This window comes from Erithacus rubecula (genome assembly GCF_903797595.1).
Source record: "Erithacus rubecula genome assembly, chromosome: 14".
NCBI lineage: Eukaryota > Metazoa > Chordata > Aves > Passeriformes > Muscicapidae > Erithacus > Erithacus rubecula.
Window position 1 is genome coordinate 4,026,340 of NC_136666.1, and position 26,376 is coordinate 4,052,715.

General features: G+C 48.0%; 1 protein-coding gene across 3 annotated transcripts in view; it reads left to right on the forward strand.

The window, feature by feature from the left end:
• The window catches only part of IGDCC4 (immunoglobulin superfamily DCC subclass member 4), an 87,856-nt gene that overhangs the window by 27,555 nt on the left and 33,925 nt on the right, over positions 1-26,376 (forward strand). For all 3 annotated transcript variants that reach the window (XM_079318282.1, XM_079318283.1, XM_079318284.1), the window contains exons 2-4: positions 2,650-2,979; positions 9,612-9,753; positions 14,749-14,882. In XM_079318282.1, the coding sequence (XP_079174408.1) occupies positions 2,650-2,979; positions 9,612-9,753; positions 14,749-14,882 (606 nt within the window). The remainder of the gene's footprint in view (positions 1-2,649; positions 2,980-9,611; positions 9,754-14,748; positions 14,883-26,376) is intronic.

A 26,376-nucleotide genomic window follows, 5' to 3' on the forward strand; every position in this document is an offset into this window, starting at 1 on the left:
CAAGCAGGTTGAGTTGACTTTTTAAGGAATTGAAGTTTGAGAGGCTGATAATTGCTTCTTACTGTGGGAAGCTGCACTGCAGATCCCTTCTCTATTCCTGATTGTCCCCTCGCACTGCACCTTTGGAAGAGGAGGAGTATTTTCAGCAAAATGTCATTCTAATTGCTGTCTGAAGAAACTACAAAACAACAGATACATGGGCTGTTTCCCCGAGTGATGAACAGGAGCTTCTAAAGATGACAAATGCAAGGAAAGGCAAAGAATGACGACTTTACCCAGCAAAGTTTCAGGTTTTTTGGAATAAGCTCTGCATCACACACCTCAGCCTTTGCTATAGCAGCCCTGCCTCCACAGAGGTGCTGTGTACACACAGGCTGCCTGAGCCTTGGTGATGTGCTGCTAGCAGCAGCTGCTACAGGGACATCCCTTCAGAGAAGTGTCTGTGTCACTGCTTCTCCATGGATGAGGGTTCTCATGACAGCATCTGAGTGTGCCTCCTGTCCTGAGCTCAGCTGAGCTTTTTCAGCTGTTAACCTTCTCCTGTGCTTGTCCATGTCATCTGCACAGGTATTTGGTGTGCTAAATTTCTCATTACTTCATACAGTTTTTTTGGTACCAGCTGCCTTGCATGAAAGGCTTCCAGAGGCAATGTCTTTCCAGTACATTTGGGGCAGCCTTTCAGCTTCATGTTCCCCTGCTTCTATCCTCCTGGGGAGCCAGTGAGTTCTGTAGCTAGCTGTGATCCTCAAAGGACCAATCTGTCCTAGGAGACATGAATGGGCAGAATTGTCCTACAGGAGGGCACTTGGTGACATTTGCCTGACCTGGACCTACCAGGGCTGTGCTGTCTGACAAATCCAGGAATTTGATTGTGGTGTGTACACACTGGGAGGTCACTGTTTGCTGCTTCTGCCTGTGCTTTCTCCCTGCAGAGTGTGAGATAGCAGCATGGTGGAAACATCCATACAGGAAAACCCTAAATCCAGGGACTTTCAGGTAGCAAGTGTTGGCAGTGGCTGCCCCTTTGTCACAGAGTACAGTATCTGGCTGTGACATGGGCATCTTCCTGCTGGATTTTGTCTTTGGGGACTGGGAGATTTTCCCCCTGGATGTCCTAGTGAAGGTGACAAAAGAGGGTCTGCTCTGTCCAGTAAGAATGGCAATCAAGAGACTGGATTCTCCTTGTCACTGAAGCGGCCAGAGCTGGCCAGCATCAAGTTGTCAGTGGTTGTTGTAGAACCCAGCAGTGATGGCAAACCTGGCTAGTTCCTGTCCCCATGGGCACTGAATTGGCCAGGCATGGGGACAGGGTAGGGCCCTTCCTTCCAAGGGCACCTGCGGTTTCCAGCACACGCCTTGAAATAATTCCATCTCCCTGCATATGTAATTTTGCGTGTCATTGCCCCTAATTGCATGCTTAACACACACTCTTTTAAAGTGCAGCCCTTTTATCAGCAGTAGGTAGTAGCAGGTTTAATAGGGTGTTTGAATTCCTATAAAATTAATCTGTAGCCTTCTGTGATAGGAGACGGGCAGGGAGCCATGTGGTTCATATCCAGTGTTGATAAACTTGTTATAAAGGCAGGAAACATTTCTGATTGGAGCAGTGACAAAATAATTTGGAGCAGAGCCATAAAAAGAGTGGATGGTGATGGTTTGAGCACAGCAGAGATTGAAATTGCTGGTGTGTGGAAGCAGCGCTGCCAGCTAACATTGACTTAGTGTCTCTGGAGAACTCTAACGGCAAATGCATTTTATTAATGGCAATATTCTTTTAGGAAATGTTGAGCATTGTTTCAGAGGTGGAGCCCCCTCGAGTACGTGGGTTTGGAAGTCAGCCAGACCAAGATCTGTTCAGCTGAGCTTGTTGCTGGTCACTGCTCTGGCCTCTGGCTGCAGCAGGAAGGTTGCCTAAGGGCATGTGCTGGGTACTGTCTGCTAACAATTGGAATCTCCTTTTCTAGTGGGGAAAATGCATCCATCCATTCTTGCTCTGGATTCACCTGTATGGGATAAAATGCTCAGAGACAGCAGGTCACGTTTTTAACCATTTTTTTATTCTCTTTCCTTTGAAATGTGTTTCCCAGAACATGAACATTAGTGGGAGTTGCTGCTTTCCCAGCTGCACTTGAGCTCCTACTGCCAGTAAGAGGGGGAGCTGCTCTTACTAAGTTGTGGTCATTGGCATTGGGGTGCCACATGGGGCTTGGATACTTTTCCTTGCACTAAATTTTCTTGTGGGGGTTGATCAGCCTTTGAGGAGGCTCTGATGTGCAGGTGACAGGGGAGCCTACCATGGGCAGCCAATGATAGGCTGGGGCCCTTACTGCATCTTCTGTGCTTGCTCCTACCATTAGCATCTCTTCATCTTCCTCCAGCTGCTTTCTGCTTGAATCCAGCATGGAAACAAATGTGGGCAGCAGGGGTGGCTGCTGGGCCCATTGAGAATGGCAGAAGTGGTGCAGGTTGTAGAGCCATAGGGATGGGGCATGGACAATGCAGTGAACAGGAGTCATGGGCTGTGCTGGTCACCTAACAGGGCTGAATTTCACCTGATATCTCCAGCCATTGTTGCTTCGCTGTGTAAAACTGGGATGTGATTAAATCAAGGAAAGGGACTCCCACTGTAACCCTGCTTTCTCTTTGCAGGGAGGCTGTCGGAAGGGGATTCTTTGGAGCTGAGCTGTAGTGCTGGTCCTGCAAAGGTGATACTGGAGCCAAACCAAGTGGTGATTTTGGATTGTAACCTGACCCCTGTTGAGCAAGTGATCAATATCACATGGAAGAAGAATGGGTTTCCATTAGTGGAGCAGGAACATCTCCATGTGCTTCCAAATGGATCGCTCTTCATCTCATCGCAGGCTGTGGCAAAGGACAGTAAATATCCCGAGAGGGCTGGTGCTGAGGGTAATTATTCCTGTGTGTCTCACACCTCCCTAGGGACTGTCACCAGTCAAACAGCTGCAGTCAGATTTTCAAGTAAGTGTTCTGGGAGTTTTGTTGATTTTTCTTTCCTTCCCCTCCTGGTATTTATACAGAAATCTGCTTCCCCAGGAGCCTGAGATGTCTGTGAAATAAAATTGTAATAATGATGTATAGGTGGGATTGCGGATAGTCCACAAATAAGCAGTGGTCTTCCTGTTATCCCACTGCTAACGTCCTGTGTAACTCTCCAGGTAAGTGCCATCAGCTATGGATTAAAAACAAGACCTTTCTCTCTTCAAAAGACAGTGCTTGCTTTTGCAGAGAACTTCAGAGCCCTGAGTGCAGCATCCTGTGCTTGGAGAGGTGTTTGTGGCGGGGTCTGGCTGTGGCAGCTTGTGAGGTGAATATCTCTTTGTATGGAAGAGATGAAAGAAAGAGCTCTTCAGGGCAGTTTTTGCTTGGATGAAGAGGACACTCCCAAGATCTGAGCCGCTGAATCTCTGCACAGAGTTCAACAATAAAATTCCTTTGTATTCAGGCTTGGCTCCTGGGGCTATTTTAAGTGAGTGCAAATAAATAGGTGATGCTATTGTTACTGTCATATAGGTGAGGCTAGAAAATAATGCAAATACAGTAACACTTCTCTCTAGTACTGTGACTTGTGTAAATGTTCTAGAAAACAGCTCACCATGGGAGTTGTGGGGGCTGAAGATGCAGAGAGAATGTCCTGACACCCCCTTTACACTGGGATGTTTTTAGGCTCTGGTACCCCAGACAGGGCTGTCCAGGTCTGGCCAAGTGAGTGTTTTAGTCTGTGAGCACTGTGCTGTAGAAACCAGAACTGCTAGTGAAGCTTTGTCAGGTGAGGGGAAAATCTTTGACCTTTGCAACATATCCTCCTTTTCTGTTTAGAAAACGTTAAGCATGCAATCAGGGATACTGAAAACAGGTATAGTTTGGGAGGTGGAAGTCCAGGAGTTGAAAAGCTGTCACTAGTCCAGCTGGATTTATTTAGCTGCTCCTGTCTCAGTCCCAGACAGCCTGGGTTAGGATATATTTATTCCCTTTTAGAGGTGACTTATGTTGAAGTGTGTGCTGTCTCTTGCCCAGTGGCAATGGGCTGTGCCTCTTTTATGGTCCTGGTTTATTGTTTGGTGTCTTACAAGTTAGAACAATGGAGACATCTCAAAATGGGAAGGCTGACTTTAATTGCCTTTCTTCCCTCCTGAATTTTTCCAGAGGAGCGTACAGCGCTGATGCCTCTCTCCATCCCCTTCTGTGTCCCTCACAGAAATGGGAAATTTCAGGTGAACTCTTTCCTTATGTGTACTCATATGTCTCCTTTTATTACCATCTGCACAGGGAAAACTCTGCTTCCAGGGCACCTGACATAACCATTCTGAGCAGAGAGCAGCAAGGGAATTGATTAATGAAATGCATCTCTCGCTTCGATTTGTTCCAAGGGTTGGGCAAAAGCACTTGCTCCATTAGCATTCAGCTGGAGCAAGTGAGGATTGTAAAGGCTTGGGTTTTTTTATTTTTTTCCCCTACCACTGAAAACGGTCTATCCAAAGCTGGCTGGAGTGGATGGACTTATTCCTTGTGCTGATTGCCCCAGGGACTGCTAATCAGGATGGGGCAGTAGAAGAAAACCTGTTCAGCAGGTGGGATGTGTTATTCCTGCCATGAGCTTGTCCTTCTAACCTGCAGGGCCTTTCCTTCCCTGGGATGGGGCTCCCATGCAGGGCTGTGGGGCTCTCTGTGCCACTGAGTCTTGCAGTAACAAGTAGGAGCATTGGGTATTCATAGCACCTGCCTTGGTCAGCACTGGTTTGGTGCAGTTGGTTTCATCTGCTGTGTTTCAGGCTTGTGGGAGACACTTCTCTCACTGACAGCCCCAAGAGCAGCTCTAGCACATCTGAGTAAGGGCTTCCCAGTGGAGGGAGGGGATGCTCCAGGCAGCAGTGAGCCCAGAGGCTGGAGGAGGCTTTTCAAAGCAGTCATGCTATAGTGGTGGAGGTTGAATGGTGTGTGAAGGCTGTGACAGTGTGATGACTTCCACCGTGGTCCGGGAGATCAGCTTGTTGGCATTTTGCTGGATAAACATATGGCTCACTGCCCAGTGTTCCCTGGTACCCTGTGTACCACCAAGAGACCCATGCCATGGTCTCCATCCACACCTCGTGGCAGTGGTGGCCATGGCAAGTGGGGAGGAGCAAGGCTGTGAAGGCTTATATGTGAAGGTGTCTGTTAAATGAGCAACTGCTCAGGCTGATAAATTGGGTTTGCACATTTTCCTGAGCCACACGTGCTCCCACAGGGAAGTACCAGGGGCATTATTGTAGGTTTGGGAAGGTATGACTTTCTATCTGTTAATAACTACATTGATGAAGATTTGTTAAAGCTTTTAATTCAGCATAAACATTTTGTGCAAAGGAGGTTATAGAAAATTACAGTAATTATGACTGTCAAATGAAGACTTGCTGTGGCTGGAGGCAATGGGCCAGTGTCGTGTAGCTGCTGGCAGGGAGCACAGAAGAGGTTTGGAGTGTTCCTGCACCTGAAGGGACAGGCCACAGCAGGAATCAACACACAGGATCTCACATCATCCCCTCTCCACACGGACTGTGTGTCTTCTTTGTGGTGCCCTATGTGTCTGGGATTTGAGGGATGGCAGACTAGGATTTGTTGCTACTTTAAGGATTTATTTTATAGATTTTATCTTATTCATTTCATGAATTAGGGTCATAGGTGAGTGAAGGCCAGATCTAGACTGTAGGCAGAGCCACGCTGGGCAGAAAAGCTTCCTGCAGATGAATGCACAGTCTCTGGACCATCCATGACTGTAGATGCTGTTTAGGGTGGGTGGGGAGCAGGAGCAATCCCGTGCTGCCATACGGCCCCGCAACGGAGCGCTGTGCTGGCTGTGCCTGCGCCGTGCCGGGGGCCGTGGCAAATTGCTCCCACCACTTTCTTTGCGTGCTCCCCTTCCACCCTTGGCTGTTCAGAGGTGAGTTGTTCAGACAGGGGTGATGTTTGTGATCCCAGTGGGGACTGATGTTGCCCCCACGTTGGAAATATCTCCTAATAATTGTAGGAGGTAAAAGAGGACGAGCACGCGGAGAGTGTGAGGGCAAAGCGCTGTGGGAGAGAGCAGCGAGCCCCTTTCAGAAGGCTGAATTCCTTGCATAGACTGCATTTTCTGCCTGGGGTGTAGTGTTGCTGGCTGGCAGCCTTTCCAAGCCCACAGCCTCCTGCACAGATCACGCTGCTGGGAGAGGGGGAGGGTGCTGTGTTTCACCATCCTGCAGTCACCCCTGGGCTGAGGGCTAAGAGCCTTGGCACACACGGCTTGGCTCCAGCTGGGTTTAACATGTCAGCAGGGAGGGAGCTGCCTGCCCCACCCCTGGAGCCCGCAGCTTCGGCTGTGCTGAGGGCAATTTGCTGTAATGCTCTTCACCTTCTCACCTGCAGTGGGTAATTTTTACTGAGTGGCCTATTAAGGTGTTCAGGATAATCAGTGCAATGGGGCTGGGAGGTTTTGTGGCTCAGGATGGCTTTGCAAGCTAAACCTTAGCTGAGGAGTTGAAAATAATGTTGAGTATGTATCTTTGTTTGCCTTTTCTCCTCAAGCCTCTCCTTTCACTGCTTCCCTGTGGGAAAATCTCTCACTTTGCAGCACTTCTGCAGCAGCCCAGAATGTGTTTGTGGGAGAAGAGCAATCCCCCAGGGATCCTGTGGCCCCAGGGTGAGCAGTATGTTGGAGCCTGTCCTGCACTCGCTGTGACCTGCACACACATCTGTGCAGCATGTCCAAGTGGCAGGACCTGCTCTCCAGTCCTCTCCTCCCTTGCCTGATTCTCTTTCCTCCCAGCACCACTGTTTGCAGCACAGCTCTCAGTCACAATAGAGGTGCTGTATGTGTCCTGCCTCATCCATTCCACTCTGCTTCTCCTGGGGCTGAGAGAGGAGGAGCATAAGGGATCAAACCGTGCTGTGGTGTTGGCCCCAAGGTGGTGCAGATGCTTGTGGAGCTGCAAGGAGCCCAGCCAGCAGCTCTGTCTGCCTGATCCTTTCAGGGCTGGCATCCAGGGGTCTTGCTCAGTCCTGCATCAGAGGAACTTTCTCACTTCTCTTGCCTTGATTTGGTGTTACTTTTTGTGCTCAAAAATTGAAGTTCCCTGTCCTCTCCTTCATGGAGGAGGCTGCAGGCTGCTTCTTTCAGAGCTTGCAGAGGTGATTCTTTCCAGCCCATCCTATCCCCACTATCCATAACCTCATGCTGTGAAAGGAGTATGATGGAGTTGCTTATCCTCTGAAGCCCACCCCAAGCATTCTGAGATGGCACTAACAGACAAACTGGTTTGTTGGGCACTGGCAGGGTTGAACCCCCAGCACCACAGAGCTCGCAGCCTGTCATGGCTTTGCCAGGAGCTGTGACTCCCCTTGGGAAGTGTGTCTGTTCCTGTGTGCTGCTCCAGGCCAGAGGGACACTGTGCTCCCTGATCAGGGTCACTGCTTGGTCACGCTCCCTTGCACCCTAATGAGACTCTGTCAGGGGTGCTTTTCTTAGCTTTTGAAGAGCCATTCTAGCACTGTGGGCAGATGGGGCTGGGTGGAGGTGAAGGGCAGGATTTGGTTCTCAGCTGGGAATTTCAACCTTGCAGGACCAGGTCTGGTAGGTGATAACCAGGAATAACCAGGACAGGCTATTGCCTAAGGGAGCCCAGGGAGGCTCTGTCACCTTTTGTACACCAAGATGATGCCTTAATGAACAGCAGAGAGACAGGTGACCCTGCATGGAGAAAACAGAAATACTAACAGATTTCATTTTTTAGAAGGATTCCTGCCTCCCATGATGGTCTTCATGGGTACATGACCCTCCAGAGCCTGCCAAAATACTCTCATTGACACCTGTAGGATGAGAAGAAAATAATGGGAAAGAGGATTAAGGGTATCTGCTGTCAAGAGAAAGTTGCTTTGATGGTGCCATCCTGAACATGCACTGAAATTTGATGGATTTTCTTTTAAACTCGGATTCAGCAAGTTTTATAAACTTGAGCTTAAAAGGTTTTGTACTCTGCGGTAAAGTGGTCTGCGGTGTATATTTGAGAATACAAAAGCAGTTGGCTGAATTAAGGCCTTACATATTAATGTATTTTTCAAATTTTTCCAGGAAAACATTTTTCATTCCATTTGTATTGATTTGAAAAACTAAATGTGGTGGACAGCTGGTGGGAGAATTTGGTCTGTAGCTGCTGCGGAGAGCAATGAGTTGCTTGAAATATGTGATAACTATTTAAATTAAAGAAAAACACTAATGACAGCTGAGAATATGCCGAGGTTAAAATGGGTCATGCAAAAGCATTTCGTTTTCCAAACTGTACATACTTTCTCAAGCTCACACTGCAATAAGGCATGTGTATGTGTGCATGGATGTTTGTGTGTGTGAGAGATGCAAAGAAAAACTTCAAGTCTGGAGTCCTACAAAATCCAAAGCAGTGATGGATGTTCTTGGAAAGCGATGGCGGAACAAGCACATAATTGTGTTGGAGGGCCAGGAGGTCACTTGGGGTCCTTCGAGCACAGTACTGTGCTTGGCCCAGCATTCAAGTGTGTTTTTTGGCTGAAATTTATGTTTATTGTTCCACATTTGGAGTTTCTGGCACTTGTGTTAGAGCATTGTTGGATGGATTTGTCCGGCAGGGTGCGTTTCACAGCAAAGACAGTTTAACAGAGATGGACAGAGCAGAAGCCAGTTCTGGTGGAGAAGAACAGGCTTTCTGCCCCCATCCAGGAACCTGCATGAATATTCAAAACTCCGCCTGGCACTGAGATGCCTTGCGGTTATGCTGTTGGTAGGACAGATGTGACAACCCTGGGGGACAATTTCTGCTCCAGGGTTTTGCTGTGTGCATGAGGTTGGAAGATGAAGCAGCTGTGGATTGTGGTCCAAGAGCAATTCCAAACCTTAGTGCTTTGTCTCCAAAGCAGTTCAGCCTCTTTACTATGGAAAGATACATACAGGGAGAGGTGAGCCTTGGACAGCAAACAAGTGTCCTGGCATGAATGAAATCCATCCTCCTCTTAGCAGGGTGTCTGGATTCCCTTGACTGCTTCCCATCTGCTTGAATAGGATGGAGTTGGTTTTTGCAGCTAGGAGAAGGAGGATCAAAACCCTTATGGGCTCTGCCTCTGGTCTCCAGCACTGCCAGCCTCTGGGCAGTTGTTTTGTGTAACTTGACATCTGGCTTGTTCTTCCTCTTGCCTTGTTTTAATTTCCTGTGGCTGCAGGAATGCTACAAGGCAAGGGGAAACTCTCATCTCTGGGTTTGTGGCATTTCCTCTCTGTTTCTTATTCTGTGTCCGTCCCAAATGGAGCAAGTGAACAGACAAGGAAGCAATTTAGGAAGGTAACTGCTGAAACTGCTGAATTGCCTTTCTCTCACACTGTTGCCCTTAAGGGAGAAAATAAGGCAAGAAACAAATTTATACAAATGTATACTGAAACCTAGTTATTGTTAGGTTTGCCCGGGGTCTGTAGGAGCAGAGGAAAGGGAGGAATTATATTTCAGGCTATCTTCAGGAGACATGAGCCTTTCTCTTAGCTCAGGCATCATAACAGGTTTGCATTTCTCAGCAGAAACACTGAGTTATTAACTTTCCCTCCCTTCTTCTTTCCCCAGCATTATCACGCTTTTTCCAGCAGCCGGAGTCTCAGACAGTGGAAGAAAATGGCATGGCCCGGTTTGAGTGCCGGATCGAGGGGCTGCCCTCTCCTGTCATCACCTGGGAGAAGGACCATGAAGCTGTTCCAGCAGAGCCCAGGTGACTCACTACTTGCTTTCTTGGGTCAGCTTGAGAAAGAGCAAAGCAAAACCTGACCATCCACGATGTGGAAATCATCCTGTGAATTGGTAGAATCACCAGAGAGGTCATAGACCAGTTTTGACCTGATAACTAAGTGATCTAAGAGGAGGTAGTCAAGGGGCTGAGGAAAAAAGGTCCATAAACACCTAAATAAGATGAACTTTGCCCCAAATATTCAAACCACAAAGGAAAAACAACCCCTGATATTGTGCAAGTTATTACAGTGCAGAACCTGTACCCTGCAGAAGCCTGTGTCTGCCTGGGACAGGGCATGGCAAGGCATGGACTGCTTTGGCTTGTCCTCATGTGTGAAATGACATGGAATTCTCTGGGAGATTGGGGCCTGGGGTGAGGAGTATTGACCTGGGCGTACCCAACTGAGCTCCATGATGTGGATATTCTTTGATTTTGGTTGTGGTTTTAATGAGAGGCTTTTCCCTTTGTCTTACTCCCATGTTTAAACACCATCTAGTAAAAGAGGCTGAATTTCCTTTTTCTGGAGAAAAGAGGAGAGTCCTGCAGCATGATACTTTTTCTTTTATGAAAGTCAGTTACAGAGGAGGGGATAAACAATTAGCTGTCTGTTTGTCTGTAGACATCACTTCTGCAGGGGATCACTGACTGAATTGTCCTTTGGTTCTTAAAAACTCCTTTTCTGTTCTTCAGAAGGAGCTGTTTGTCTCCGGGGGAAGTTAATTCAAGTGACAGAAGAGGAAAAAAAGAGGAGAGTGTTAGGGGAGAAGTTCAGAAATACTTTTGCAGCAGTGACTGTTTCTATAAGAATACCCACTTAAAGCCTTGAGTCTGGAGTGTGGCACCTAAAAGTTCATAGGAGGCTGTTGCTTTGTAATGAGAAGAAAATTAATAAAAAAAAGAAGGAAAAAACCAGAAAAGGAGGGATTGCAGGGAGAAGTGTGTCATAGATACAATGGCTTTTTAATGAGACAGCTCGATGGATATTGTGAAATTACTTGCTCAGAGATTGCTTTCATCACGGGCAGCCTGAAAATTGTTTTCCTTGTAAAAGCCAGGCCATAATCTCTGTCTGCAGATCTTGCTTTTTAAATCATGTTCTAGCTAATATGCTTTTTCAGAAGGATTTGCTTTTTTTGTTGTTGTCTAGTTGTTGTTGGATTTAATATAACCGGCTTTCGAAGGAATTAAGTGAATTCCAGGAAATGTTGGCTGCCAACCAGAGCTCTGTTATCCTCCCTGCATCGTGCCTAAGGATGGGATCTCAGGCTGGCCTGATTACTGTGGGCTCCCTCCTGTGCATATGTCAGATGAGCCTGTGAAAATGCAACCCTTTGGCTGGGCAGGTGTCAGGGTGATGATTTCATATTCCAGAATAGCAGGGCTGGGAGGGTGTGCAAAATCAGGCTTGGGGACTGGAGATACAGCCCTGGAGTAGTGCTGCTACATCAATGTGATTTAAGAGGGATGGAATAATCATGTTAAACCCATGTTGCTTTTCCCTTTTCTTGCTTTTCTTTACTCCCTCTCTTTTCTTCCTTTTCTCTCCTCTTTTCCCCTATTTTTTCCTCTTCCCCCTCCGCTTTTCTTTGTTGTTCTTACCTTTGGCCACTTAGCAGACTTTGCCCCATGGTGCAGGTTCTAGCATGGTGCCACCTCAAAGGTACTGAAAGCTGAGCTTAAAAAAGTACTTAAACAACCTAAATGGTACCAAAGTGCTGATTAGTGTTTTTGGAGTACCTTTCCTGTCCTTCTTCAGGACAAAAAAACTAAATTCCATATGTGAGCAAGGCACAGATTATTTTGCAGTTCTGGCTCTAAAGTGTATTGAATAAACAGTCTTAAATCTGCAGCAGCTGCTGAAAGGTGGCTCACAGGATTTCTCTAGATTGCAGTTGCTTTGGGGTGTGTGCAACATCTCTTGGCTTAATCTCTGGTTTAGGTGCTGGCTAGGTTTCACATCAGGCTCCAAATTCCTGTTTATTTTCTCTAGAGCCAAGATGAGCACTGGGAACTGGAGATCTTTGGAGGTCTACACATCAAATCCATAATCTAGACCACATGCTCTGCAATCACAGTATATTTTTCCACATTTTGGCTAAGTGAGGGTTTTATCTGTGTGTAGAGTTTATTTCTGTGCCTTGATGTGACTCATGTTCTTGTGCAGGACTGAAGCTGTGAGCAAAAGGGCTTCCAAACTGAGCCTACAACAGAGCTACAGGTTCCTCACTGTGCTCAGGACTGGTGCTTTGGGCTGTCCTAGGCACCTTCAAAAGGCTGAAGGGAGGGTGTGCTGGCAGTTTACTGGGGAGAAGGTAAGAAAGGGAATAGGGGTTAATGCTAGATTATTCTCTGAGCTGTAGAGTAGCAGAGTTTGGACACAAGGCAGGGGCATTTGGTTTCAGTTCTTGAGCACTGCCCTGGTGAGCAGCCCTGAGTCCCTCAGTGCTGTCAGGGAGGGGAATAGCTCTCTGGGTGTGCCCTGCTGTTCTTGCTGCCTTTGGAGCCCGGGTACTTGGCCCTGCTCTGTGTGTGCTGTCCTTCATTGTAATTCAGGTAGGGGCTTGCCTTTCACCCCCGTCGAGGCAAGCTTCTCTGAGATCCTGACACTGCAGCTATCAACAGTGAGTCCTGGGACTGCCAAGGTTCCAGCGTTTCTGTTACTTCCAGGGTCTTTGTCTGACTGTCCTTTAGTTTTTGTTTCCTGCTTAATCCTTGGTGAAGGAGAGCAGACAAAAAGATTTGCCCTTTGTGTGGAAGAAAAGCTCTGACAATTGTCTGCTCTGAGTCATCAGGCAAATTTCCTTGCAGGGAGCCTGGGGATGGAGCAAATGCCCTTGCAGGCTGCCTGAAGGCTTCTAGTTCAGGGCTGCTGGGACTCTGAAGAGCTGGAGGCTTTGTAAGCAGCTGGGAAAAATGGTGGATAGAGAAATCCTGCTTTTCTTCCCTCCTTGCTTCCCCAGATCCACACTGCTGCCATGCTTTCCCAATAGGATGTACTGCACTGAATAAATCTCCACCACTGGTGCTGAAGGAACTGTCTTGAACTCTTTTGATGAAGTCTCCCCATTCAGCCCCCTTGTCCAGCTCCTGCTCTCTTTCGAGACACAGTGGCTTGTTTTGTGTCCTCAAGAGAAGCTGGGTCTGAATGCCCTGGCCTTGCTCTGAGAGAAGAAAGGCCACAGACTAGAGGTCTGTCCCAGCCTCTGTGAATTCGTGATACATCACTGAAGCGTCTTTTTGTGGCTGGGAGATGCCTTGCCTGGTGTTTGAAATATGTTGATATTAATTACAGACTCAAATAGCAGATGCACGACAAAAATAAATATTAGCGCAGTGGGAGGCTTTCCCTCTGTGAAGCTGAGAGGATGCAAATATTTGTCATCTTTCTCCTGGGTCCTGATGAGGCATCCTGATGAGGGCTTTTGGGTATCATCTCCTCTGAGGTCTTTTGGAGCTTGATCCTGAGCAAAATGTCTTTGTATGTAGCAGGAACATGGCTTTAGGGATGTAAGGCATTGCATTTGTGTACATGGGCCGCTCCAGCCAGTCTGTCCATGAATCAGGCTTTGGATTGTAGGATTGTTTCAGTGCAGACAGAATGGTCACTGGAGGAGCTCTGGTAGCTCTTCTTTCTTCATCAGCTGTGAAGAGGACAAGACATGATGAGTTCAACTGCAGTAGCTGAGGTCCAGGATCAATGCAAGACTGACAGCAGGGATATTTGTCTCTGGAACAGATGACTTAGGGCACGGGAGGTGTTTCCATGAGTGCAGATTTAGGATAAATGTCTGCAGGAGCAGGCATGCTGTTGGTGATCATGGCTTGAATGCAGGATGAGTGACCTGTTAAGGTCTTCCTGGCTCCATGGTCCTCGTTCATGGCACTCCAGCTGTCTCAGCACGTGGAGAATCAGAGTTTGACTTACTATGATCTTTGTGGATGGCAGGACTGGCGTTCATGGTTATAACTTGTCTTTGTGCTGTTCCTGTGGAATAGCTGCTATCCCTCCCCTTAGCAATTGCCTTTGAATGTGTCCTCTTCATAATGAAGACTGATAACCCAGAGCTGCCTGTCAAACCTCGGCAGCTCTGTTTATAGAGACTTGCAATTAAAAATGGATCTCATATATAATTAAAAAAGATCACGTAGGCTTTGCGCCTTGCATTCAAGAATAAAGAGGCTGCCATCTAGGAATCCAGGCAGAAAATGGAGATGCTGACAGCCTGCTCCTACTTTTATGCTAATTGCTAATCATTTGCTTTGTTCAGTGTAATGCAGCAAGGATTGTGTTCATGTTGTGAGCAGTGTAGCCATTTCACTTTGTGGAATTGTTTCCCAGTAGCATCCCATGGGCAAATCAGGGGATACTGAAGGCCCAGCTGTTGAGTTTGTCACCTTGTGAAAGCCAGAAACTTGTGGAAGAAGGAAAGGACTCACTACAACCCAGAAATGGCGCATGTGGCTTTGTCATGACTGCTTTGGCCCATGGAGGTGCAGATGTTTATCAATTGGCCCCTTTTCATGTACTTAAGGTGCAGCAAGAAAAAGATGTTCAGACTTTTTTGCAGTGTGTTTTTTGTCTGGCAACCAAACCTTTGTAAAAAGCAAGTGCTGAAAATGGCTGTAGCATGTACTCAAGCTTTGGGACATTTACAAATGTGTACGTAAAAGTGTGAGTGTATGGAGTTGATTTGTACTGTCCAGTTGGTTTGTGTCAGCAAAATCCTGTTAGTCTGGTCTCCCAAAAGCAGCTTTTGCATTTGGAAGACTCTGAGGTGATGGATAAGTCTGTACCTGCTGCTTTTGAGAACCATGTATTGGGGTGCCAGGAGATTCCCTGATCCCATTCTCCTGTCATTACCAGGACCTGCACATGAGAGGTTTTCCAGAGAAAAGGGAGGGATAGAAGGGTTTTGGGATAATGAGTATCTCAAGTAAGGCATAGCCTGTCTCACACTTTTCCTTTTGGTTACTCAGGTTTATAACTCTTCCCAATGGTGTCCTCCAAATCGTGGATGTGCAGGAGAGCGATGCTGGGATTTACCACTGCGTGGCAACCAACGCCGCCCGCAAGCGCTACAGCAACGATGCCACCCTCAGCGTGGTGAAAGGTGAGGTGCTGCCAGCAGCCTCTGGGGCTGGGCACAGGTCTGCCAGAGAGTCACTGTGGGTGGTGGGGGAGCTGGCCTCAAATGCCAGCGACCATCTCCTCTCCTGGTGTGGCTCTGCATGTGGCCAGCTTTGGTTAAAGCTTGCAGAGAAGGCATTTCATGAAAGGTTTGTCTTTGCTGTGATGGGATAAGGAGACTGTGTTAAGAGGACTCCTTTGTGCTCTGGGGTGATTAGAAGGGATGAGGCAGCCCTTTGCTCTTTGGGGAGGGCAGCATTTTGGGTGATATTCTCTACAATGGCCTTGGATGGCAAGAGAAGCAAAGACTGGCATGGACAGATGAAGGTGCTTCCCAAGCAAGCAACAGAAATAGTTGGAGGCTGGAGTAGCTGGCAGGACTGTGTCTCCCCAGGTTGCCCAGCACAGTCCAAAGGAGGATGAGCAGTGTGAAATCCAACTTGTGTTCTGTGTCCATATTGCTGGTGTTCTGCTGAGCTCCAGAGATCTTTGTGTGGTATTTGGGAGCAACCTCAGGGATTTCTCCTGGCAATACAGGCCTTTGGAGTAAGGCTTTGAGTGTGAGCTGTCCTTCACTTCCCAATCTGGGCCTCAGCCTCTGAGTGCATTTTCCTTTGTAAGCCAAGAGTGCAGTGGGCAAGCCTGGACATGAGGACATAGCTGAGAGTGTGAGTGCAGTGGGGGTCTCCAGGCTTCAGCATCCGTCACAGCACGCCTGGCTGCCTCCCCAGCTTTGTATCATCCCTATCCTGCAAGTGGACACGTTGCCCAGGGCTGGCTGAGCTGTCCCTTCTCTCAGGACAGTGCCCCCTGCCACATCTGTCTCCTGTTTGTGCTGACCCTGGTGTATCCTGCAGGCAGCTTTAACCTTGAAATCCTTCCCAGTCCCTTTCATCTTTGTTTAGGATTGGGTTGCTTGGCATTCTGCTCCCAGTGTATTTTCCCAGCTATGGCTTTGCTGCTCATCCATCAGCAGGGAGTGTAATTAACTGTGGAGCCTGAGAACACACCTCTGATCAATGGATTGTGTCGTGGAGGTAATCTGGGTGGAATCTGCAGAGAATTCGTGAGCGGTTGAATGCTCTGTATCTAATTGCCAGCCCCTGCCAGATCCTCTGTGTGTTTAATGAAGCACGGGGCCGAGGGGAGCGTTTCCAATGGGCAGTTCCACGCTCCAGAGACAGCTCTGTGTTGGCTCTAGTGTGCTATTGATAACTAATATCGATCAAGCTGCAAAGGTGAATTTGATGTCCTTGGCATCATAACTCATTCTGCATAATTGCATCTTGTAGCTCTGCAATGTTTAATCTGCTTTGCAAATGGAGGCAGTGGAAGAGGTTAAATGGGAAGCGTTCCTTCTGGAGCACCAGCCGGCCCGAGCAGATTTCTGCCTGGAGTTCTCACCCAAATCTCTCTTCTGCAGCACCACACCACCCGCTGGCTGCTAAAACAAATATGTGAGGTTGAGTTTTTCACCAGATTGAGCTGATAGTGATGAAAAACATGCCTGTTAAATCTCTGGGGTTTTTTATAATTGGGGAGAAGTATCTCTGAGACAGATGGGAAACTGCAGTGACCTGTGCAGGCTGTAAACTCCTCCACGAGTGACTGGCATGGTATTGATCCTTTTTTTGTTTCAGTGCTTCACCATCAGAGCACACTTTTGGATGCTTGGACTGGCTTGAGAAGTCTTTTCCTCCCTGTTCAGAAGCAGCTGATAATAGCTGAAGTGAACTAGTCAGGCAAAATCCTTTCCTGAATGTGAAAAACAAAACCAAACTAAACCAAAACAAAGAATTCTAGGAAAGAAAATAAACTAAAAAATGGTCAACAAAAGAACAATAGACTGAAATACAGCTATTTAGTGTTGCTTATTTGGAAATTTCAGGGACCAAACTCCTATACAGACAAGAGCAACTAAACTGCTTCTTTCCTTCCTGCCCCTGGCTAGGGTCTCCTTTGTGCTAAGATAAGGTGGTGCAGCCTTTCAGCCCCACTGCACTGCCAGGGCTCCTGGAACAGGTTTGTTTAGAGAGATCTTGTATCTTCTTTCCCACTGTCCCACTGGCAGTACTATGTTATGATGCTGGAGGCTGTGCTCCTGGTAGATTTTGAGGTCTTGCTGGTGATAATGCAAATGCTTCCAAGGATCAGGCCTGGGAACTTTTTATATTCATGCCTCTGCCTTCCAGACAGGGTTGGATTTGAATGGACTGTGTGTAGCAAAATAATCTGTTTCCTTATAACTCTTCTGCCCAGTTGTCCTGTTCTTCCCCCCTCCCTCCCTGTTCCTTATATGATGGCTGGCAATTGTCCCATCTCCCTTATTAAAGGCCTTTTCCCAGTAAAAGCAGCAATTAACATGGCCCCTTCTGTCATATCTGCACAGCCTAAAAACCCCAAAAGTGTTTCCCTGGGCAGTGTGACTTCCCTGTCCTGGGGGGAATTGGGGCTGTGCTGTGTGTCTGTGGCTGAGCACATGCTGCCTGACCCCAGGCAGGGCAGGGCTGCAGATGTTTCGACTGTGCAGACTTCATGGTGCAAATTTCCAGACCTTCCCTGGGGAAGCAGCATTTGGAGCTGGAAGGGAAGAGAGCAGACAGGACAGCGGGATGCAGTCACGCAGGCCTGAAACAGAGACAGGGATTTTCCCTTTGCACCTCCACTGCTCCCCAGCGGACAGAGTGCCAAACACATCTGGCAGCTCTGGCCCTTCACCCCTCACCTGCACAGGTGATGAATGAACACTGTGGCTCTCTCTGCCAAAAAGGGCATTAGGAGCTGGCTGTGGGATGCTTTCCCAGGCTCCTTGAGGTCAGCTGTGTCTTGTTTCTCATAGCTCCTTTTTCTGGAAGCAGGCTCTGGAGCCCTACTCTGAATTTGTAGATAAAGAACTAATTCCCTGTGTGTCCTGGTTGTGTTCCCAGGTTCTTGACACACACAGAGAAATGTTGCCATGCTCATAAAACAGCTCTCAGAGAAGAGCAGCAGAAGGGCTTGGGGAACTTGAGTGGTCTCAGCAGGTCACTTAACATGATGTGTTCTTGGCAGGTCACTTTGCTTTCCCCCTCCATGTCATGCACACGTCTGCTCTCTGTGTGTTTTCATGGGATTAGGGACTCCCTCTTGCTGTGTGTTTGCCCCACAACTGGCACAATGTAGCACAAATAACAGTCAGAACCTGTGCTGCTGCAAGAACAGTAAACTTTTACAAAGATTTGATCTATTCTGTTTTTAAATGTCACAAGGAGTGTGGCTCCCCCTAATATCCATTGCATCTTCCCCACGGAAGATGCTGGGATCTCTCTTCTCCACAGCTAGCTCAAATTTCATTTCCCTGCAATTCATCCTATTAGTTTTAGATGCAAAGCATTGGAAATCTTGAAAAAATTGTCATTCCTCCTTATTTTTTAATCCCTTTGAGTATGTATAAGCAGTGTGGTATCCCCCAGGTGATGTAAAGAAAGTTAAATTGGCAATTTTAGAATAAAATAGTTTTCTCACACTGGATTGGGAAACAAGTTTGAGATTTTGACCCCAGAGCTTCTTCGTGTAGATCTCAGTGTTTGTGTCTTTATATTTATTAGTTATTGCAGAAGGATTGTCTAAGTGTGGTGCTGGGAACCAGAACTCCTGTCTCCTCTCTCCCTCTCTGTTGTTGGGCTGCAGAAGAGAATCTGTTCCTCAAAGTTTAAATTTCTGCTAATAGGGATAATGTAGGAAATAGCCTTGGAGTTGCCCTTTTGGAAGGGATGGGTCAGTCTGGAGAGTGATTATGGGCATTTGGTGCTGGAGGGCATTTAGGGGAACATACAGAGAGAGGTGTAGGTATTTATCTCAGTGCAAGTGTGGGATTTCCCCTCCTCGTGCCCTCTGCACTCTCTTCCTGGTCTGTGCATGTGGGGTGGCCCTGACTGCTGTGACGTGTGAGGGAAAAACCTTTGCCTCAAACCACGCTGGCAGGAATCAGAATCTCCCTGTGCTGCAGTAATGCAGGTATTGGAGAAGGGAGCAGGGTGATGGGTGGGGGTCTGGGCTGAGTGAGCCACAGAGGAGTCTCCCAGCAGCTGAGCACATCCCCCGCGAGCTGGGATTTAGTGCCGCGTTATTGGAGATGACACTGCGAGATTGCCGTTGGCAGAACATCATTTACACTGACAGTTGTAGCAGCTTGCTGCAGCAGTGTCCCAGGAAATGGATTTTTCAGCCAAATATTTGTATGAGTGTGATAACAGGGACAGAGCTTGGAGGCAGCTAAAGCACCTTCAGATTTTTTGTTCTTTTGGTGTTTGTGTTGCAGTGCCTTGCAGGTACCAATGCAGAGCCTGGGACGGGGGTGGTTCCTGCTCCAAAGGGCTGTAGGAAAATACAGCTCTTGACTGGGATGAGCTTTAGGGATGAAGGGGAAGGTGGTGATGAAGTGAGCAACACTCACAGTTGGCCACCACCTCGCAGAAACAGACGTGCTGTTACCACAAGTGGATTTTCAGGCCCTGCATGTGTGAATGACGTGCTGGGTGCTGGCTTGGCACCCAGCCTGAGCCCTGGACACGTGCTCTGCTCCCCTTACAGCTTCCAGCACAGGTACTAGGCAGCCAGGGGACAAGGAACTTTGGATTTGGGTCAGTGCTGCTCTGGGCTGACCACCCTGACCACAGCTGGGCATTGATCTGTGTGTGCTGCCATTGACAGTGAAGGGCAGCATTGACCAGAGTGGAGGGATGGTCCCACCTGGATTGGGGTGATCTTCCTCCAGCAGGAACCCATTGCAGGGGCAGCAGGGCCCTGTGTGGTTGTGGGGGCAGAGCTATCCACAGCTGTGTGTGGGAATGGCACACTTCTTCTTGGAGGCATGAGTTGTGGGAATGTGTAGAGAGGGAAAGTGTGGGGTGGAATAACAGTTGCATTTTTGCTGTGAGTTGTTGGCATAACCAGGAAGTGATGCTTCACCTCTGGAAAAGGAGACATCCCAGTTCCAGCCTGCAATTACCATGTTCCTGTTCCCTGTGCCTCGTGTGTGGGACACAGAACTCTCACTTTTCCCTCTCTCCTTTTTGCATCCCATTTTTCTTTGCCTTCAGTTCACTAGCAGTTAAACAGGGAACTGCTCTCCACTTGCCATCCCAAAAGCTCAGCCAAGAGGACTGTTTACGAGTGTTTCACAGCTCTGGTTTCCTGGGGAGCAGGTATCTGAAGCTGTTTGTATAATGCAGCTGATGGATTCTGTAAAATGCTGTTGCTCCTGCCTGTGGCAGAAGGTGCTAAGCAAGCCATGGCAAGTGTGAATTCAGAAGATGGCAAGATCATGGAGGAGGTACACAACGTTTCTTGCTTAAAAAAATAGATATTTAAAATTAGAAGTGACCTTCTGATTAACAAGTTAAAAATTTTCAGTCCATCTCACTTTACTGAGCCTGTCACTGCTGGTAGGTTTCAATCATGTGTGGAACAGGATTGAGCCCATAGATATTGGGTGAAACTTATGAAAGGCTGGTGCAAATGTGTGTCAGGCCCATCCAACCACACAGCTCTGCTTGGCTGGGGTTCCTGCAGGGCCAAGATGCATCACACCCTTCACATCGCCGAGGGAAAGCTGCTCGTAGCTCCAGTGTCAGCAGCCTGCTCTGGGAGCCCAAGGGCAGTTCCAGCTCAGCTGTCTGTGAAGTTCCATGGGGCTATGACATGCCACACGCCTGACAGCTCCAGCAGCCTGCAGTGACAGAGGGTTTGATACAAAATGCAGAGCCCTCACCTCCCATTAAGCACAACAGCTAAGCCTGGGGATGGCACTGAAGTGAGTGGCAACAGAGGTGTCAAGGATAATAGAGCAGAACAAGGGATGTAGAGCTGGGAATAGGTGAGCTCTTTCCAGGTCCAGAGGGAAAACTGGTCTAATCCACGTGCAGTGGTAGCTGTGCATGATGTTCAGAGCTGTCAGATGTGGCCAGGCTCGTGTGTTACTCTGCCTCCAGCCCCTGAGGATGAGGGATGTCTGGATTCAGAATGGTTTGTGGTCCTCTGGTCTTCTCCACATGCATCTCCTTACTAATTCAGGTCTGCTGCACTTATCAGGCTTCCTGAAAAAACAGCTGGTGTTTGGTAAGGCTTGGACTGAGGCAGGGTTTAAGCAGTAGGCTCCTTAGAGTCTCTTGGTGGTGGTGCAATCCAGTGGAGCATCAGCACATCTGCACTACAGAGATCACACCTAGCCTCTCCTGGAGGGTTATGGGACAGGTTATGCCTGCATGGGGAGGCTGGAAGTGAGCTAGGAATTGAGACCATAATTAGATCAGCAGCTTGCAGTGGACTGCAGGGCAGGAAGGTTGATGTGGTTGGGCTCCTGATGACACTAGTTAATTATTAATTATTGGTGTTACAGCTGTGCCTCAGCAGCTCTCTGAGGTCGAGGGCTGGCAGTGCCCTCCAGCACTGACAACATCCAGCAGCTGGAGTGAGGATGTTGGAAGTGTCTGGAGGCATAGCAAAGCTCATGGTGGTGGTGTCTAATCCCATTGCTTCTGACGTGGGATAGACATGTCCCTGTCTCCAAGACCCATCAGTACCTACAGGGGTGCTGAGGAACAGGAATGGGAGGAGGGGGCCTAGGTAACAGAGGAGGCTGAGTCAGGAGCAGAACTGGGCTGCTCTGAGCTCTCACTTGGATATCTTGGATGCCAGGGATCGTTTAGAACACAGCTGGGAGTTTGCCTTCAGTATCAGACATGTTCTTGCCCAAGTCTGTTTCTGGTGCAGCCAGGGGACAAAGCCAAGTGGATTGTGGACAAGAATGAGGAGCAGGAAGGGAGAGGAAGGATGGGATAAGGAGGGGCAGGTGGTGTCTTCAAACTCTGTCTTAATGCACTGTCCTTGATCAGGGTTCTCTATGGCACCCCCAGCAGTGTCCAGCCAAAGGGCTTTGACAGAATCCAAGGAGATCAGTGATGGTTTTTCCCCATGGAAAGCTTTTCTTCCAGACTTTTCCTAGAAAAGCAATTTGCATTGTCCTGAGTGAATGCAGATGCATCCATCTGCTTTAACTCTCCCTTCCAAGTTGGCAGTCTCAGTTTGCTGCCAGACTGTGTTACTGTGGGCTCCCAGTGTGTTGTGTATTTGCAGCGTCGCTTGTGGGAAGCATTCTGTGTAACTGGCATCAGGGACACCCCACTGCAAGATCCCTTCTCAAAATGTTCCTCTTTTCAAAGCTGCTTGGGACAGTGGATGGCTGCTCTGGCAGAGGGAATGGGGCTGAGCAGGAGTTGTGATCACAGAGGAAATAGGTTGTGCCCTCCTGCACAGTCCAGGGCCTCCAGCTTCATCCCTCTCCACTGTCGCTGCTTGCGCCTGAATTGCAAATGGATCTGATGTTACAGATAAATCTGAATTGCAAATACAGCTGATGAAATAGGTGTCAGGCCCTGGGAAACATCAGCCTCAGAGCACAAGGAGGAAGTGACTGGAGTGAAATGGCTCCAGTCACTGAGACAAGGTGAGTAGGGAGGAGTTTCAGGGTGACTTGTGAGCCACAATGGTCTTCTGTTGACCATGTCTCTGTGTCATTTCTCTGCAAGAGGTAAAAAAAAAAAGCCTTACAGCTTTTTTTTTCTTTGAAGGTTCCTCATGTATCATCCTGAAAGGTGGTGTGCTGCCTTAGGATAATGACAAAGAGCTGGTGTAATGATGGTTAAAAAGGCATGAGGATATTCCCACTGAATCTCAGAGGCAGGCAAGCTTATGTCCTCAGGGCCATTTCATGTTACTGGTTTGGGGGTGTTTATATTTAAGTCAAGAATACTGTGGCTTTTTTTAAGGGTCTTCTGATGCTCTCTGGCTATTACTTTTGCACCTTCACTTCTGTGAATAGCTGTGTTATGGACCATGAGCAGATGGAGTCAGAAAGACACTGAGAGATGTGCCCAGAGCAGCACAGGGAGTCAGTGACAGAGGCCATGGGAGACTGTCTTGAACCACTGGACTAGAGCCTGGTCCAGCAGGGAAGCTGGGACATCATCCTGGTTGTCAGCGTGAGACATTCCTGGTGTGCTGTGGAGATTCCTGTTGCACTGTGGTGACTTTACAAGACAGCCTCGTGCAGTCCTTGTTTTTCTAGTCCCTGTTTTTGGCAGCTGCCTGGGAAAGGCTGGAGCTTGCACTGCTTTAAGGGCTCAGCTTGAGAAACATAAGCTGTCTGGGTCTTAGGGTTAGGGCAGGGAGGCTGCTCTGCTGTTTTCCACACAGAGACACTGAGGTACATCAGCTCCTTTCTTCACTTCTCATTGGCTTCTCACCTGATCTAGAGGCTCAACTCTCTCTGTACACTGAGTGACTTTCTTGTAGGGAATTAGTACAAAAGTCCGTGGAAATCTGCCAAGACAGGCTTATTAATCAGTAGTACTATCTAAAATTATGACACCATCAATGCTGCTCCAACACAGACCTTCTGTTAGGGTTCAGCATCCAGTGTGGCCTGAGTTGGGGTCTCTTATTGCCTCTGCCGTGTTCCAGCTCCACGGACTGCTGCTTCTGCCTCCCAGAAGCTCTCTGGGATGTATCTTCAGTCTCCTGAGGGTTGAGATGCCTGAAGGGCTGAGGGTGTAGCCTTTTGGCCCGTGGCAGAGGGCAGGAGAGCCCCAGCTCTCAGGGCAGTGTGCAGTGGGGCCGCCTGGCCGCAGCTGCCGGCTCTGCCCCTCCTGTTTATTTTGCCTGGCTCCGGCTCGGGGCGGTGCAAATGGAGGCGCTTCCAAGCGCTCTGGGGAAGCGAGCAGGAATGCGTCGTGCAGTCTGGCTGGCTCCCGGCCCTTTTGGCGTGATGAGGAGCAGCTCCAAATGCGTGTACGCAAACAGAGAGCCAATGTTGACAGCTTTACAGGAGCTGGAGTGGTGGGCAAAGCACACTCCGACTGCTTTGTAGCAGAGCTGGATGTACCCTGGACGTACAAAACTCCATAGACTGAAGGATCAAGGGTTTGGGGAGTGGGGGAAGAGCCCCCATAAAATCCAGGGCAGTTCCTGGAAACTTGCCACTCTCTCTGGGCTTCTGGTTACAGAGAGTTCAGGGTGTCAGCTTGTGGCTGAGCTAGTACATTAAAGGATTTAATTTCTGAGCTGAAATCTGTCAGCTGTATAAAGAAGTTGAGAGGAATGAAAGAGGAGTGCCTGATGGCCCCTTTGCCTGTCTGGACTGGGATCCATGTGCTCCCAGGGCTTCCAGACACAGACGTGGGATGGGGGGAAAATGTTGGGCAGGCTGTTTCTCAAGCCAAATGAGAAGCTGTGGCAGGTGGTGGTATGAGGAGTGCATCCAGGTAGTAAATGGACACTCCTCATCCAAACTAATTAATCCCTCAGCATCTATTTTTTAATTAGAGAAGTGTATTAATCTGTTAAATTCTCTGCTTCACGTATATGCAAACAGCATGTTTTGTGACGTGGTTGGATCATATATTTTAGGATCTGTTTGCTGACTTCTTTGTTGGGGATTTTGGGATTGTAGTTTGACAGCGCTGTGCTGTGTGTGCAGATATTTTAATAGCACTAAAAAGTGATTGAACTTCCATGTTTTAATCACTTACACGTTTCTTTGTGTGCTGCTCTAAAGGTGACAGAATATGTCACTGCTCTGCTGCAGCACCATCTTAGTAAGAAGGGAGAATCCCCATTCCAAAACATGTAGATAAATTCTTCCCTGTTCAGCTTTGCAGTTCAGTGTTTGCATTGACAAATGCATAATTGCTTACAAAACATTTGGAAGTCGTGAGGTAAAAAAAGACAATACAAAACTGATTTATTGAGCTAATCTGTATTATAGGGCAGAAATAACTTTTTACTCCAATACACTGAGCAATGGAATCTGAGTTCCTTCTCAGCTTCTCTTCCTGGTTGACTCGTGTGCTGACCCAGACACTCCACAGGTGCTAGGAAGTGAAAGGAAAGGAACATTTCTGTGAGCACTGGTGCTGACACATTGTACTGGGATGACCTCTGCACTCCCAGTACCAAGGCACTGTCCGTGCTGTGGTTTCTGCTGAGGCACACACCTGAAAGATCTGCAAGGCTTGGGAACCAAAGGCTGCAAAGGAGGACTTCTGAAAGCAGTAAAATTGGAGAATTGAGTCCATAATCTTATAACCAAAATTCATCCCATCCTTCAATGACAGGATAACAGAACTTGGATCCAAACTGTCCCAGGCACTAATATAGCAAAGGTGGGAGAAAAACCCCAAAAAGTAAATTATAAGTTTCAGAAAAGGTATGTGCTTGCCTTTGCGGATAAGAGGAGGCAGTTTTTGACTTAGGACACTTGGGAACACCTGATTTAGGGTGTTAAGAGGGCATCACTCACAGTCTCTAGTCATTTATGAAAAGTCCCATGTGCCAGTCCTTTTTGCTTTCCCAAGCTGTACCTTGCTGTTTTCAGGTGCGAACAGTTAGAAAAGAAGAAATGCCTATTGCTAAACATGCTCAGGTGTGAGATATGACATTGCTTATATTGCCCCTAAAGCAAATATTCCGTGTGTTTGGATACAACTGGCCAAGAGTCTTGCCTAGAGATTTTGCATGCTAGCTATCCTGTCCTGAAGTAGAAATAAATTACAGATAAATTTCCAGGGCAGTACAAAGGGAGGAGAAAGGCAGGTCTGGAGGATGTTTTTCTCCTCCACAATTGCTGTCAGCTTCTTCCCTAACAGTCCAGGAGGTCTGTGAGTTATCCAAGAAAAGGGAGAGAGCTGGGGAGTGGGAGTAGGACATGCTCTGCAAACACAGCGCCTGCATTTTTGAAGGTGTGTGTTTTGCAATGGGTAATTTGCTCCTTTATTGTGTGCAGAATAACAGCAGTGACAGCATTGACTTTCTCTAATGAACAGCTGCTCAGTGCTAGGATCTATTCCCAGAGGAGGCTCGCAGGGATGAATAAGGTTTCATGCTCCTCCTCCAGAGAGGGTGAGAAAGTTCGCAGAACAGAAGATTGTTGCTTGATTGTCAGAGATCTCCAAATCTTGACCTGCTGACAGCTGAGAGCTGAATGTGTCGCCATGCAAGTCATGTTTAACCTTTCAGCACTTTTGCCAAGGCAGGGTGTTCATGGAATCAGGAGAGAGGTGTTAGTTCCCATCCAAGAAGTCATCCTCTTGTCACTGCAAACGACCATCACAAATTGGCTGAACAAAAAGCATTTTCCTCCTGTTGCACTGCCTGAATTCTTTGCTGAGGCTCTGCACTAACAAGAGCAGGGAGGCGGGAGAGGATCCCTCTTGAATTATGGATGCATTAGAGGCAGAGCCAAGTTATGAACTCTTGGAGCTGGAAATCACTGATGGATGTTATAACTCAAGCCATAAGCTCAAATAAACATTTTGAGCTTTGTCCCAGGCAGCTCCCCTTGGTGCATCCCTTGACATCCCTGCTCAGAGTTCACCTTCGCTGTGAAATGACACAAATTGGATTTGTGGACATTGGGCAGCCTCAGGGGTGTGCTGAGG